At 45.4% G+C, this 14,787-nt stretch overlaps 1 protein-coding gene and 1 long non-coding RNA gene across 3 annotated transcripts in view; one reads left to right on the plus strand and one right to left on the minus strand.

Moving 5' to 3' along the window:
* The window catches only part of POLQ (DNA polymerase theta), a 367,236-nt gene that overhangs the window by 42,131 nt on the left and 310,318 nt on the right, over positions 1-14,787 (minus strand). For both annotated transcript variants that reach the window (XM_069202712.1, XM_069202711.1), the window contains exons 28-29: positions 2,860-2,984; positions 1,234-1,390 (exon numbers count right to left, since the gene is read on the minus strand). In XM_069202712.1, the coding sequence (XP_069058813.1) occupies positions 1,234-1,390; positions 2,860-2,984 (282 nt within the window). The remainder of the gene's footprint in view (positions 1-1,233; positions 1,391-2,859; positions 2,985-14,787) is intronic.
* The window catches only part of LOC138248800 (uncharacterized), a 96,565-nt gene that overhangs the window by 13,607 nt on the left and 68,171 nt on the right, over positions 1-14,787 (plus strand). The window contains exon 2 of the long non-coding RNA XR_011194643.1: positions 593-688. This is a non-coding gene — a long non-coding RNA (uncharacterized lncRNA). The remainder of the gene's footprint in view (positions 1-592; positions 689-14,787) is intronic.

Below are 14,787 nucleotides of genomic sequence, written 5' to 3' on the forward strand. Positions count from 1 at the left end.
TTTTTTCCTCCAGAAAAAAACATCTACAATTTTAGACATCTGACTAACATCAGCAGGGGCTGGGTGTTTTGACCTCTGCATTTGCTTACTAAGCAGGGCCAGCTACATGTACTGTGTTTAAAAGGACATAGGTTTTATTTCCAAATTGCCATAAGTCACTTTAAAAAGATACATATCGGACTGCATGGCCCAAGCAGGGATGAACAAGTTACTTTCCTTTAGCAACACTCTTTCTGGTAGAGACTCTATGTAGCTGCAGATTCCCCACCTTTTGAATATTCCCCAGGCATCAGACTGGATTCTGGAAACTCTGCAGCCGTACCCCTACATGCCAGTAGGGGGCACGATACGTTCCGCTCTGGAAACAACACACTGATATCAGCTGCTTTCTAGAGTGTCCGCACCCCCAGATGCAGAGCCCCAAAAGTAAACTGGTGTGACTAGTGTGCATATTATGACTTGGGATCTTATTAATGGCTAGAGTCCTTGAACAGAAAGGGAAGAATGGGAAATTTGGTGAGGAATCTGTGGACAGATAGATTATATAACAGAAATAGCATTAAAAAAGTAAGTAACTTTATTATTTTGTTAGTGTTCTAGACAGAGATTCCAGACCTTCTGAAAAGATACCAACGCAGTACACCGCTTCAAAGCAGAAGTCAGCATGGTTCAACTCGTTGACTTGAACGTAAGCCATACTTCTCACTGAATTCAAACTTTGGATTGCTTTTGGTCAATTTTAATTTAGTTTTTTGTTTTTTAAACAACATATTAACCTTTTAACTTTTTTGTCAATTTTCCTAATATGTGACTTCACTCCCTTATTACATTTTCAGGTTATATTCAACAATGTGTGGATATTTAGGTTGTTACATTTTTTTAATTTGGATGCACTACTACACCTACAAGCCACATTTTATATGAGGAAAGCCTTGTTGCTAGAGTCAAGCTACCAAATGCAAGCCAAGGAAAACAGTTTCTCTTTTCTAATATTCTGACCTCCCCACTGCCTACAGTCCTGCTTTGCTTTTCTCTATTAGGTGAAGTTTGTTATGCAAAACACAGGTAAGCAGTACGTTTAGATGGTGGGGTCCATGACAAGCTATGCCCGCTTTAAGTCATTATGAAGTTTACATTATATATCGATTTATTTGATTGCAAAGCTTTTATCATTGCAGAAGTTTAAGTTATGCAATGGCAAAATGGCTACTTGAAATAAATGGAGTTGCATACCTGTCCGATCAATCTTGACCATGCTCTCCAAGTGTCCATGAGACTTGGCAACTGAAGGGAATGTCTCCTCAAGCCGCTTCTGAATGTTCACTGTCGCCATTTTCACAATATCCGCAGCAGAGCCCTGCACAGTGGTGTTCACGGCTTGACGCTCTGCCTAAGGAAAAGGTGCACAGCCTTGTTCTAATGGGTGCTTATTCCGAACACTACATGCAGTCATGTCTTTCTTAGCAGTCACTGCAGGAACCATGAGTAACTGTGCCGAGCGAAGCCCTCACGGGTATAGGTCAAGTCACATTTACTACAATAAATACAGCAGCCACGGGTAACAGTGCCAAGTGTGTTTCAATAATACTCACATTCGAGCAGCGTGGGTTGACTATGCCAGGAGATGACACATTAATATAACAGTTACAGAAACTATCTGCAACTGTGCAAGGTTACTAATACAATAACAACAGCAGCTATGGGTATCTGCCATGTGTGCTCCCACTAATATACTTATTAAACTTCCCAGGGAAACTGTGGTAAGTGATAGCCCAGTGGTTCCCAATCTGTGGTCCCGGGACCCCTGGGGGCCCGGGAAGCCTCCGCAGGGGGTCTGTGACTGCTTAGAAAAGTAAATAATATTAACAGATTAATAAAGTGCATATCAATAAAGGGGCTAAATGTATAATGAACATTTTTAAAAGGTACTATAAATGTCAAGGAATTTGTAAATGGAGGCTAAAAATTAAATTAGTATCCTCAGATCGATTTCTGGGAGCGGTGCAGGTGCATCAAACAGAATGTAGTATGGACGATGTGTGGCTTCAACTGAATGTAAAAAAGCTCAAACCTCCCAACTAAAATTATTTTTTTATTTATATTTACTTGCAAAGTAAGTAAATTGTGTTATAATTAGTGTCTGATGGACGCTCCAAGCCCCCTCCTCTCCCTCAGCGCCTTGAGACCCTCCCGGGTGAGTAGTTGCGTTTAACAAACTCTTGATTGATTGATGCTTGTTTCTGCATTTTTTGTGTACTGTTCTGCATTTCAAATCATTGACAATGTTTATGCCAGGGTCCCCAGCTTTCAGTAATGGCTTAGTAAGGGGGGGGTCCCCGGATTCCAATAATGATTCAGTGGGGGTCCTCGGGTTCCTCTAATGATAAAGTGGGGGGGTCCACAGAAGTCAAAAGGTTAGGAACCACTATGATAGCCCATTACTACAATAAATACAGAAGCACTGGGTAACTATGTAATGCCCCTGTTCAATACATCTGCCTTGGGATACTGTCAAGTCACACCCCATTAATACTATAAAGACATATCCAGTAGCTATGTGTAACGGTGTCAGGTGATGCCACCACTACTGTATGTGCTATACAGATTCTCTTTTATCCTTCATTAAAATAATTCAACCTTTGCAATTTCAGACACTGCTCCACCTGGGTACTAGTAGCCAGTGCTTCCTTTCTTTAAGCTGCAAACACCAGTCTGAAGTTGGAGCAGTGCAGTTTACCAGTGTCCAAAACAACAACACTCCACTCTTTTACCAGACTACTTGTCTCAGCAAACAACGCACACAGAGTCCACTGTCCAAGAGGACCCCACTCTTGTTCTAGTGGTGTACAGATCACTTACGTGCGCTCTAATGTGATGGCTCGGGTCCTTGATCGCAGGCAGGTACCGACGCCTCCCACGAATGGTCTGTACAAATCCATCTCTGATGCAGTTTTTCACTGTGTCCTTCAAGAATCTGTGAATGCCTAGAGCGGAACCAAAGGTTGGGATTAGATAAGGGACTGTGTGGTCGGGTGAAGTTCACGTAACAGACGCAGCAAGGCAAGGAAAGGGTTGAAGGCAGGAATCTACAGAGAACTGCTAAGACAGTGATGTTCAGTTGAAGAAGCACTATGCTGAAATCCCAGGTTGGCACCTACATAAAGACCAAGGAACATCTAACAGGTGACTAGGAATTAAGATGGAAAAAACATAAAATGCTGCAATTCAGAGCCCTCAAGGCAAATTGTGCAAGGACAGCATGGACATGATAACGTCTATGCATAGTGATACGAATACATTATTGTAAGATTCATCTACGAAAAAGTCATACATTGTTCCGGAAAAACACTGTGGGATTGGGGCCATGGATATATGAAAGCCAAACCGTAAACGAAAGGTCTGATATACTTGAAGAACAACATAATGGTAAGAAAGATTGGCAAGTCTAACAATGTTTGTAAAACATAATACTGAGAGAACAACATGAGAGATTTTAAAGGCGAAGTCCTATGGAGCTAGCAAAGTAGATCTTAAAGAGAACACTAGGTGAGAGGAGAGTCCGAAAAAAGATACAAAGGTAATTGTGAGGATGATCCTAAGAGACATAAGAGAAGGTACTAAACAACTTCAAGGGGGAACAGAAAGAAGATCATGAGAGAACAATAAGGAGGATCAGATAAAAATTACTGTTGGACTGAAAGCACGACCAGAGACGAAATATTGAGGAAACAGTATGGGAGATCAAATACACTGAGGGAATGTTTAGAAGGATCAGTGAGAAGAGAGTGATAATGAATCAGAGAGAAGAAAATGTGAGGAAATTGAAAGAACAATGGGAAGAAGATATGAAGAGAATAGTAGACAGGATTATAAGGAGCATCCGGGATGAAAAAAAGTAGTGGCAATCAAAAATACTGATGCAAAAGGTAGAACAATCTGAATTCATGAAGCGAGGGAATAGTAAGGAGGACTGAAGATACTGATGGAAGTTCAAGGAGATCAAAAAGAAGATGGAATGTGAGTGAAATGAAATAAAAGAATGAAGAAGGATACAGATGGAATGGTAAGTACAAACAAACAAGTTACTTACCTTCAGTAATGCCTTATCTCGTACAGTCATATTCTAGTTGCAGATTCCTCTCCTTCGAATTTCCCCCAGGCGTCAGTCTGGATCCGGAGATTTTTTTCGACAAGTACACCTGCGTGCCGTCAGGTGGCGTTGGTCGGCTCCGTATCCGTCATTGTGCGTGCCGGATATAACATTGCGGGTCCTATATAAATGTCACCCCGGAGAGCTAATGTCAGTTTCTTTTCATGACTTTCCATGTCAGAAGTGCAGAGCCATGAAGAACACTGACCACTGGTGTGCCAAAACTAGGGCCCTGAAAGGGAAGTCATTGTCTCTAGAAAGGGGGTGGAAGAATGGGTTGGTTGGTAAGGAAGGATAAGTTACTTACCTGTAAATCCTAGTTCTCTTCCAGGGGTATCCTCATCAAAGTCATAAACATTGAATATTCCCGCCCTCGTGCGGGGATCCCGGAGCATATATTTAAAACACACATGCATAAGTATGAAAAATACATGGAAAATATAGCATTTTTTAGTAGACCATTTTCATACCAGATTCATGTATACATGTGCACAACAACAATGCAGACTATACTGATAAACAGACTAAAATGCTTTATTTCTATGGAGTTTGATAAAAAGAGAAAAACTACATTGAAAACAATGGAGGATTATTAGCCAATAGGCTGCATGCAGGTTAATACAGCAGAACCACAAAATTTGGCACCGTGCCTTTAAGAACCTGAGCACCTCCAGTATCCCACCATGCCTCAGGGGTGAAGGAGAGGTGACAGTTGGTTTACACTTAGGTCAGTACTTTTTTACGGTGACAACACGAACAGATTAGCAAGCCCATCCCTTATCCCTGTGGACTGTCTAATAGAAGTGCAGGAAAAGACATACACTATGCAAACAAATTTCTCTGAGACGCTTGCCCAACTTGAGCGTCTGCTCTGGCATCGGAGTCCAAACAGTAATGCATAGTAAATGTATGCACAGATTTCCATGTAGCAGCCTTACAGATTTCAGAGATTGGAACATTATTAAGGAGGGCAGCAGTAGCCGCTTTTCCTCTTGTCGAATGAGCCTTCGGCCTAGCCAATAACTGTTTGTTAGCCAATTGATATGCAGTAACAATACATTAAACTATCCATCTAGATATGGTTCGTTTTGAGGCTGCATCGCCTGTTCTCATATGACTGTAATTTACAAACAGGTGGTGAGATCGTCTAATCAATTTGGTCTTATCCAGGTAAAATTTTAGCACTCTTTTCAAATCCAGGGAGTGCAAAGCTTTCTCCGCCGGAGTATCCGGATTGGGGAAAAAAGTTGATAGTGAAATAGTCTCATTAATGTGAAAATCCAACACCACCTTCGGTAAGAATGATGGATGAGTTCTTAGAACAACTCTATTCTCATGGAAAACCGTGTACGGTTCCTTGGAGGACAAAGCCTGAATCTCACTGACCCTCCTCGCCGAAGTAATGGCTACGAGAAAAGCTGTCTTCCACGTAAGGTGTTGTAAAGAAGCTTTGTGGATAGGTTCGAAAGGAGGGCCCATGAGTCTAGATAATACTATGTTCAGTTCCCACGGAGGTGAGGGTTTTCGAATGGGTGGAAAAACCTTCTTCAAACTCTCTAAGAAATCCTTGACTACTGGCATTGTAAAGAAGGATTCCTGAGAAGGTGACTTACGATAGGCTGTAATGGCAGACAAATGTACCTTAATAGATGACACTTGCAGACCTGATTTCGCCAGATGGAGCAGGTAAGACAATATGACCTCCTCCTGAGCCAGAATAGGATTCTGACCCTGCTGACGACACCATATGTAGAATCTCTTCCACTTGAACGCGTAAGAGCGGCGCGTGGAAGGCCTTCTGGACTCCTTTAAGATGTTCATGCATTCCTGCGAGAACCCTAGATGCCCATACTGCAGGAATTCAGGAGCCATACCGTCAAGCTCAGAGAGGGAAGGTTGGGATGAAGCATCTTGCCTCCCAGCCTGCAAAGGAGATCCGGTCTGCACGGCAGTCTCTTGTGCGGTTGTTCTGACAGGTTGAGGAGATCCGTGTACCAGAACTGACGAGGCCATTGCGGGGCTATGAGAATCATTCTGGTGTTGGATCTGTAGAGTTTGTTTATCACCGCTGGTATCAGGGGAATCGGAGGAAAAGCGTAGAGAAATATCCCTGACCAGTCGATCAACAGGGCATTCCCTCGAGACCGCGTACGGTAGAACCTGGACGCGAAGTCTGGGCATTTTTTGTTTACCTCGTCTGCAAACAGATCCAACTGAGGCTGACCCCATTGAACGAAGATGTCTTCGACGACCTCGTCGTGAAGAACCCAATCGTGGGCGTCCTCAAAGGTTCTGCTTAGGAAGTCCGCCTTCACGTTTTGCTGCCCTGGAAGGTGAATTGCTGTAAGAGACATTCCCCTCGCTATGAGCCAATGCCAAATGGCTTGAGACTCCCGAGATAGGGGCCGGGATCTCATCCCTCCTTGCTTGTTCAGATAATACATAGTCGTCGTATTGTCCGTCTGCACCAGGAGAGACTTTCCCCCGAATCGATGGAGCAAATGATTTGAGAGCCAGATGGACCGCTCTGAGCTCCAGCAGGTTGATATGGTACGACTTCTCTTTGCTGGACCACAAGCCCTGAGCTTGAAGGGAACCCAGATGAGCTCCCCAGCCCAGCAGCGATGCATCCGTTACTAGTGTGTCAGACGGGACTGGATGATGAAACGGAACTCTTACTGATAGGTGATGTCTGCGCATCCACCATTGTAATGATTGCCGCGCTCCTACCCAAAGAAGCATTCTGTCCTCCCAGTGGCCTGTGTGTTGATTCCAGTTTTCTTCTAGAGCCTCTTGAAAAGGTCTCATATGCAACCTGGCGTTCGGGACAATGAAAATGCAAGAGGCCATGGAGCCCAGCAGAGATGTCACCTGACGGGCCGTAGGCGCGGGGGAACCCAGAAGGTCTTGACACTTCCTTCTTATTGATAACAGTCGTTCCTCTGAAGGATACACTCTTTCGAGCTCTGTGTTCAGTACTGCTCCCAGGTAGTGGAGGGTTTGTGTTGGGATGAGGATGGACTTTTGGAAATTGACTTGTAGACCTAGAGATCGGAAAACACTGAGCACAATGTCTAGATGCTTTTTCGCTTGTTCCGGAGAGGCCAGTCGTATAGGTAAACGAAGATTTTCTGCTTCCTTAAATGCGCCGCTACCGTTGCTACACACTTGGAGAATGCGCGAGGGGCAGATTTTAGGCCGAAAGGAAGCACCTTTAACTGGTAGTGTTGGGAGGCTATCACAAATCGTAGGAATTTCCGATGTTTGGGAATGATCGGGATATGAAAATACGCATCCTGCAGATCTATGGAGCACATCCGGTCTCCTCGATGCAGTTGAGGGAAAATCTGGTGAAGAGCCAGCATTCTGAACTTTTGCTTCCTTATGTATTTGTTCAGCAGTCTCAAGTCTAGAATCAGTCTGAAGACTCCTTCCCAACCCTTTTTTGCTACTAGAAAATAGCAGGAGTATACCCCCTTTCCTCTTTGTGCGGCTGGCACCTTTTCTATCGCTTTTTTCTGAATCAGAGCGCGAACCTCTTTGCGTAATAAGCTCATGTGAGCAGGTCTCGACTTGGTTGGTGGCAAATGAGGTGGAGGTTGTCGGAAAAGAAGAGAGTATCCACTCTATACAATGTTCAGCACCCATTTGTCTTTTGTTATGCCATGCCAATCGTGAGTGAACGCTGTGATACTTCCCCTCCCGGAGTGGTGTACGGTATTAAGGGAAGCGAATCCTCATTGTTTTGCGGGGGCTTTGGGGGTAGACTGCTGAGGTCTGCTTGATCCTCGGTCTCTTGTAGCCTTGCGAGACTGGAATAGGGGATGCCCTTGTTTCTGTTGTGGTCTCTGGGACCAATGACGGGTTTGAACCCTCTGTTGCAACGGGTGCCTGTCATAAGGCCTGTATCTTCACCTGAAGTCTTTCCTTCTCTCGAGGCCCACTGCCCTCATGGTGTCGACCTCCGCCTTCATACGTGCCATCTCATCATCCATGTGGGTTCCAAATAGCGAGTTTCCATTAAACGGAAGATTCATAATAAGCTGTTGCGCTTCCTGCTTTAATCCAGTGAGCCTCAGCCAGGAAGATCTTCTCGCACAAACCCCATGCGGGTAACCATGTGCTGCCAAGTCTGCACCGTCTGCTGCTGCACTGATGATCTGATTGGACACCAGACTTCCCTCCTGAAGGATCTCCTGAAAGTCCTGCCTGTCCTCTCTAGGCAGCTTTTCTGCAAATCTGCTCAGCGAGTCCCAGAGTGACCGATCATATCTGCCTAGGAGTGCTGAGGCGCTGGAGACCTTCATCATCGACGCCGCCGTGCCACACATCTTCCTCCCCAGAGAGTCCAGGTGTCTACTCTCCTTGTCCGGTGGAACCGTAGAGGATGACGCCACTGAATGCGTCTTGCGGGCTGCGGCCAATATGACTGAGTCTGGGGGTGGATCAGCCCTGAGAAACAGAGGATCTTGATCAGGGGCCTTGTATTTTTTAAAGATCCTAGCGGGAGCTGAACGGAGGTTTGCTGGCGTTAAAAAAGTCTCCATGTTTGGCTGGAGAAGACCAGGCACGAGCGGTAACAACTTCTTTGAAACCGCCCTGTGTTGCAGGGTTTCAAAGATTACTGAGGAGGAGGTTGAAGGTTCTGGGACATCAATATTAAGCTTTTGTGCTCCCCTGAGTAGCATCTCCTTGAAAGTTGTGATGTCGTCCACTGGGGAAACTCTAGCTGGTGGAGAATCCGTCAGAGTCGGGGAGTAACCTCTTATGGAAGACCTCGATGATGTGGACCAAGAAGGAGACCTTCTGTGATGGCGCGATCTTGACCTTGATCTTCTCTGGGAGCGTGACCTGCTCCTAGATCTTGTTGTAGTACGCCGAGGCCTAGTGGCAGACTGGCGAGACGTAGAACGAGCCCGTTCCGTACGCGCTGTTGGCAATGGTGTCCTCAGAAGAGACGCTGATGGTGAATACATCCGCGAGTATTGAGAGTCTGGAGAAGCAGGTGCTTTGTTAAGACTCTCCAACCACCGTGGCGATAGGTTTATGGGCGAGATGTGCCCTGACGATGCGGCTCTTGACCGCCTAGACGATCCACTCCTTATGGAGACCACTGTACTTGTTGGAGTGACATTCTTGTCAGCCAGTGGTTGCTGACGCTCTTCCCCTTGAGAGATAGGCAGCACCTGTCTCGATGTCGAAAGGTGTACGTCAGAGTCATTCTCACTGAAATCCAGGATAGGGGCCGACCCATCAGTATCATAGCCTGAATATCCTGTACTCACCGTTTGGTTGGATAAGCCTAAAACTGCACTGTGTCCAGAACAGCTCTGATGAAAGGGAGCGTCTGGGAGGGAGTTAGGTATGACTTCGGTACATTGATGGTGAACCTCAGCGAATGCAGGAGTTCTGCCGTACTCTGGAGGTGGGAGAGGACAGCCTGGGATGAACCTGCCTTCAACAGCCAGTCGTCAAGGTAGGGGAAAACGGAAACCCCTGACCTGTGCAGGTGAGTTGTGACCACCGTCATCACCTTGGTGACCACCCACAGGGCACTGGTAAGATCAAAGTGCTTGTGGTCTACTGTGAACCGCAAATAACACCTGTGGGCAGTCATGATGGGGATGTGAAAATAAGCATCCTGCAAGTCCAATGCTACCATCCAGTCCCCTGGGTCCAGGGCAGATTAAATCGCAGCCAGGGTGAGAATTTTGAACTTCTCCCTTTTAAGAAGGAGATTGAGAGACTGAAGGTCTAGGATAGAGCCTGTGTCCTTTTGGGGCACCAGGAAGTAGCAGAAATAACAACCATGACCTACTTCTGGCACACGGACCCTCTCTATGGCTCTCTGAGAAGTGCCAGGTGACCCTCTGTCATCTGATTGTAAGATGCTGGCATGGATGGAGGGGTAATCACGAAGGGGAGGGAGTAGCCCCTTCGGACTGTCAGCAAAACCCACTTGTCCGATGTGATGGATTGCCAGTGGGGCATGTGATCACGAATCCTGCCTCCTGGTGGGGAAGAGCCAGACTAGGTTTGGAGACTGCGCAGGGGGTGTTTGAAATAGGGGAAGTGGGTGTTGTATGCCCAGACCGCGGGCTCCCTGATCCACGAGGACGGTGGATCTCAAGTCCGGGCCATGCAGAGGCTGGGAAGCATGTGTGGCACAGTGGCTCAAGGGCAAACGGATGTGATGGGATGCCCCTTCTGTGGCCATGAAAGGGGCGAGAAGAAGACTGAAGTGGGTGAGGGGCAGCTGCAAGGCCCAAGGATCTGGCCGTAGCCCAAAAACCCTTGAAGCGCACGAGCACAGAGTCTGCTTTGTCTCCGTAGAGATGGGTGCTACTGAAGGCCATGCACATAAGGGTGGATTGGACATCCCCCGAAAAGCCAGATGTTCTCAACCAGGTGTGGTGCCTCAAGCTCTAAAAATTGGTGATTTTGGAAGAAAGGATGTAAGTGAGCCTGAACTAACAAGGCCTGCAGCTCGCAGACGCGATGGACAGGAGTCATGAGAATGAAAAATTCGGTCCTCAAAATCAAGAGTGACAGAGTACGACTGCAAAAAGGCGTGAAAGGAGTATACAAAGAAAGTTGGAACCAAAATGAAGTCCTCTGAAGCATAATGAAATGAGCATAAGGAAATGTGTGTGGAAGTCAGTTTAGAAAATACATCACACAGGTGATTTGAATAATAGGAGCTGATCAGGAAAGCCAAAAGGGCTGATAAGTTCCCGAGACCATAGCAAATCCTTGCATGCAAACGATAATGTGAACAAAAGTATATTAGACAATTTTGCGTGTAGTGGTTAAACCCGGTACTCTTCGTAGCAGACAGTAAACCTTGCCTAAAAGCCTGAATAAACTGATTTCATGGAACGGCGGCTAGAAGCCAGAATGGCATCAAGCACCCAAAGCAGTAGAATAAAGCTCCTCTGTTGGTTCCTCTTAACCTTCATGCACGATGGTCTAGATAGTGTAGTTTTGGGTGCAGCACTTTAATGTTTCTTCCCAGGAAGCCCCAGACTTGTGCGAGTGTAGAAAGGTGTTTATTCTCACTTTACTCAAATGGCATTTTACATCTGGACCACATGCCTTGGTCTGTCTGTTATCCTTCCCAATACACAACAGTAATTAACTTCTATTCAGTCTCATGTCCTAGTCCACAGGACAGACGTTTAATCACCAAACAAGTCCAATTAACAACTCTTTTAGTGTTGAGAGTTTCTAGTATTGAGGTCACTGTGAGCTGCAGGTATTCAGAAAGTAGAAAGTACGAGGTCAGAGTAGAAGTCTTGTTTCCCAGTTAGTGTCCACCATCACTGTGAGAGAAGCTCCCTTGTATGTAGACAGTATCCCTACCTCTACCCTGTCCTTGTTTCGTGAGCTGATTGGTTGACTAATCTCCAAACCCCACCCCATGGTTTTTACATCCTTTGGGAACTGGCTCCATGTCTCTCCGGTTTCCTCCCCCTAGAACAGAGCTGGTTCCACCACCCTTTCCGCACCTGAAATGCTATGGCGTCCTGAAAGACTCTATACCTTTTGGAGCCATGCTACGAGAACTTTTCTCAGACACTACCGCTATCCCCACGTAGTCGTTTTGTTCTCCTCTTAAGTAAAAAAAAAAAAAAAAAAAAGTACAGCTCCAAGACCTGATGCATATCACTATACACGGTTTCATAGCAAGGCAGACTCGGTCTCCTACTCAACAACTGCAATGTAAAGATTAATTCCAAGAAGTATGAACATTTTTATATTTTCCTGTCTGGTATCCTCCTTTCCACCCTGAGCGAGCCACATTACCAGCCCCAGAGAGCCTCTGCATTCTAATCTTAACAATAGGTGACTGTGGTTTCGTCAGCTCCCACAATGGCTCTAACTGCGACATAGGAAAGTCAGACGAGGGAATTGAGACTAAGCAGTCACATTTGATCCCCTCTCAATTACCCCTCAAAGCCCTGTCATTCGGGTAGGATGATTGTATAGAGCCCCGAAAGATAATCCGCCAACCCAATGGTCTACCTGGCTGATGTGTCACTGGGAAACGATATGGACGGAGAGCCATGAACCATGGTAAAACACATTTGTTGCTGTCCTCAATCTGACAGCCATGTAGTGGTGCATCATCTGTCCTTCACATGGAAATGTCAGTCCAAAACTAATACCTGAAGGCTTCCACCGCCTAGCGAATCGCCAGACACGTCTTCTCAATAGTGGCTTAGGCTAGTTCATGCTGCGGTAATCAATGACTAATATGCAATACTCAATGATGCCCATTCTCAAATTCTTATCAAAGAACGGCTTACTGCACAGTTCCTGAAGCATCCGTTTGCAAAATAAATTCCCAGTGAATTTGGGGCACCTTAACCTTAAACGCCGGTTTGTCCACTGAGTCAGCAGACAAACCTGCTTTCAAGGTTAAAAAAGAGCCTTCTGGATCTGGAACCCATAGTTCTTCATTTGTGTTGTTTTTATTTAAAAGGGTTGTAAGTTGTCCGGCCATCTTTGAAAATCCCTTTTAGTGCATGATCTGGAAATTATTACTAAGCCTGAACACTCTGGACTTGTAGTTTAGCCATGCCAACACTAATCAGGTGTCTCAAATAACAGACTTGGGCAGGTTCAACTTTACTTTAAGCCAGGATGGCTATTTATCCTGCCTCGTGAAGAGATGTCAAGATGACCTTATGGAGCCGAAAATGGAACCTCCAGTCAGGGCTAAAGAGGACAATACCATCTAAATAAGCTGCCACAAATGTTCAGTGGGCTCAAGAACTTGATCTGTGAGGTGCTGAAACATGTCAGGTGTCTTATATAAGCAAAAAAGCAGTACCTTAAATTGCAAGAGTTCAAAAGGGGTTGAAATGACAATTGTATACCTATCTGATTTATTTAGGGAACCTGCCAGTGGTCCTTAGTGAGGTCCAGAGAGGATACCATTAAAACAAGCCTTCACCAATTGTTCTTTGATATCATCCACATGTGGCATGGGGTAAGCATCTAAGGTGGATACCTCATTAATTTGCCGGAACTTAATGCAGCAGTGAATTGACCCATCCTGTTCAGGAACCAACACTATGGCAGAAGTCCACTCGATTCTTAAAGATTCTAGGATTCCTAGATATATTTCTTTCTAAAATGCTTCTGGTTTTGCTTCAGGTGTAGAATCTACTAGCTCTAATCCTGGTTTGTGGTGGGCTGTCTATTCCATTTTCAAATAGCGAAGTATAACTAGGCAATGGTGAGAAGACTTCTCCGGCCAGTTTCATGAGTTGCTTCAAGTCTGCCTTCTCTACCCCCATTTATTGCTTCTATCGGACTGTTCCATCCTGTAGGTAAGTGCACCTTTTCAATCACTTGATATGGCTTATGCTAATTAGCTACCATCATATTTTCATTGGTTAGCTGAAGAAATAAGGACTTGTCCCTTACTTTGTGCCCCCAAAGCCGTACCCCTGGTCACAATTCAACTCCTGTGTCTTTTGTGCATCCTGTGCATAGTGCACTGCAAACTGACTGAGGGCCATTAATCTAGTGTTTAATGCAGATATATATATTCTAATAAGGCCAAAGGTTTTTTTTCCCCCTCTGGTTCTACCTATTCCTCCGGTGCTATGTCTAAAATTGACCGAGGTTCATGTCCAAATGATAACTCAAAGGGTGAAATCCTGTAGAAGACTGCAGTACACTATAGAGTATAAATACTACAGATACTAGGTTATCTCAGGTATTCCTGTCAGAGACTATAGCTTTCCTGAGCATTTGTTTGAGGATTTTATTAAATTGTTTGATCAGTCTACCTGTCTGCGGGCGTTACACAGAGATTTTGACATGATGGGTGCATAAACATTCATAGGGATCTGTCAAAATAGCCTCCAGGCGCCCAACTCTGGAAAAATAGGGACTCGGGAGGTCAGACACTCAGGGTAACGGGTGGCGTAATCAACTAGAACCAAGATAGGTGTGTTGTCTGACACAAGGCTCTAAGAGTTCTCTGATGTCCACCCCAGGTCTCCGGAATGGCCAGGTAGTAACTGGTAGAGGTTGTAGCACAGCTTTAGGAGCAAACCTGCGCTTCATTAATTGACATTCAGCTTACTGTTTCCAGTATGTGGCAGTCTCAGAGTATATCCAAGGCTAGTAAAATGGCTGGAGTACGGTCTGTTTTTTCAGTGCCCACATGGCCACCGGAAATACGCCTGAGTCAGTCGGAGCACGCTTTCTCTAAACTACTTGGGAAAAAGCACTTGCCAGTTTGGGCTTCCAGTGTTTTAAAGACCCACCCTATCTACTAGCCCATTATCCCATTGGACATATGGACAAAGAAGATGGGGTGTGTTACCATCCACCATCCTAGCTCTCTGTAATGCATAAGCGAAGTTTGTATCTTGTATTACTGGCTCTACGCCCCTCCAGGTTTCTTCCCTTACAAGAGCGCTGGCTGAGTCCCCTTCTTGGTGCCTGAAATGCTTTAGCATCCTGAAAGGCTCTGTGGCTTCAGGTGCTCTGCTACCTTGTCCATGAAGGACGTAATTCCTCTCAGGTAAAAGGTAAAGACAGTCCAAGATTCAATGCATATCTCTCGGCATTGTTTCTTATCAAGTCAGACCAAGAATCCAACACACACACAAATG

Source organism: Pleurodeles waltl, chromosome 8 (assembly GCF_031143425.1).
Source record: "Pleurodeles waltl isolate 20211129_DDA chromosome 8, aPleWal1.hap1.20221129, whole genome shotgun sequence".
Lineage (NCBI taxonomy): Eukaryota > Metazoa > Chordata > Amphibia > Caudata > Salamandridae > Pleurodeles > Pleurodeles waltl.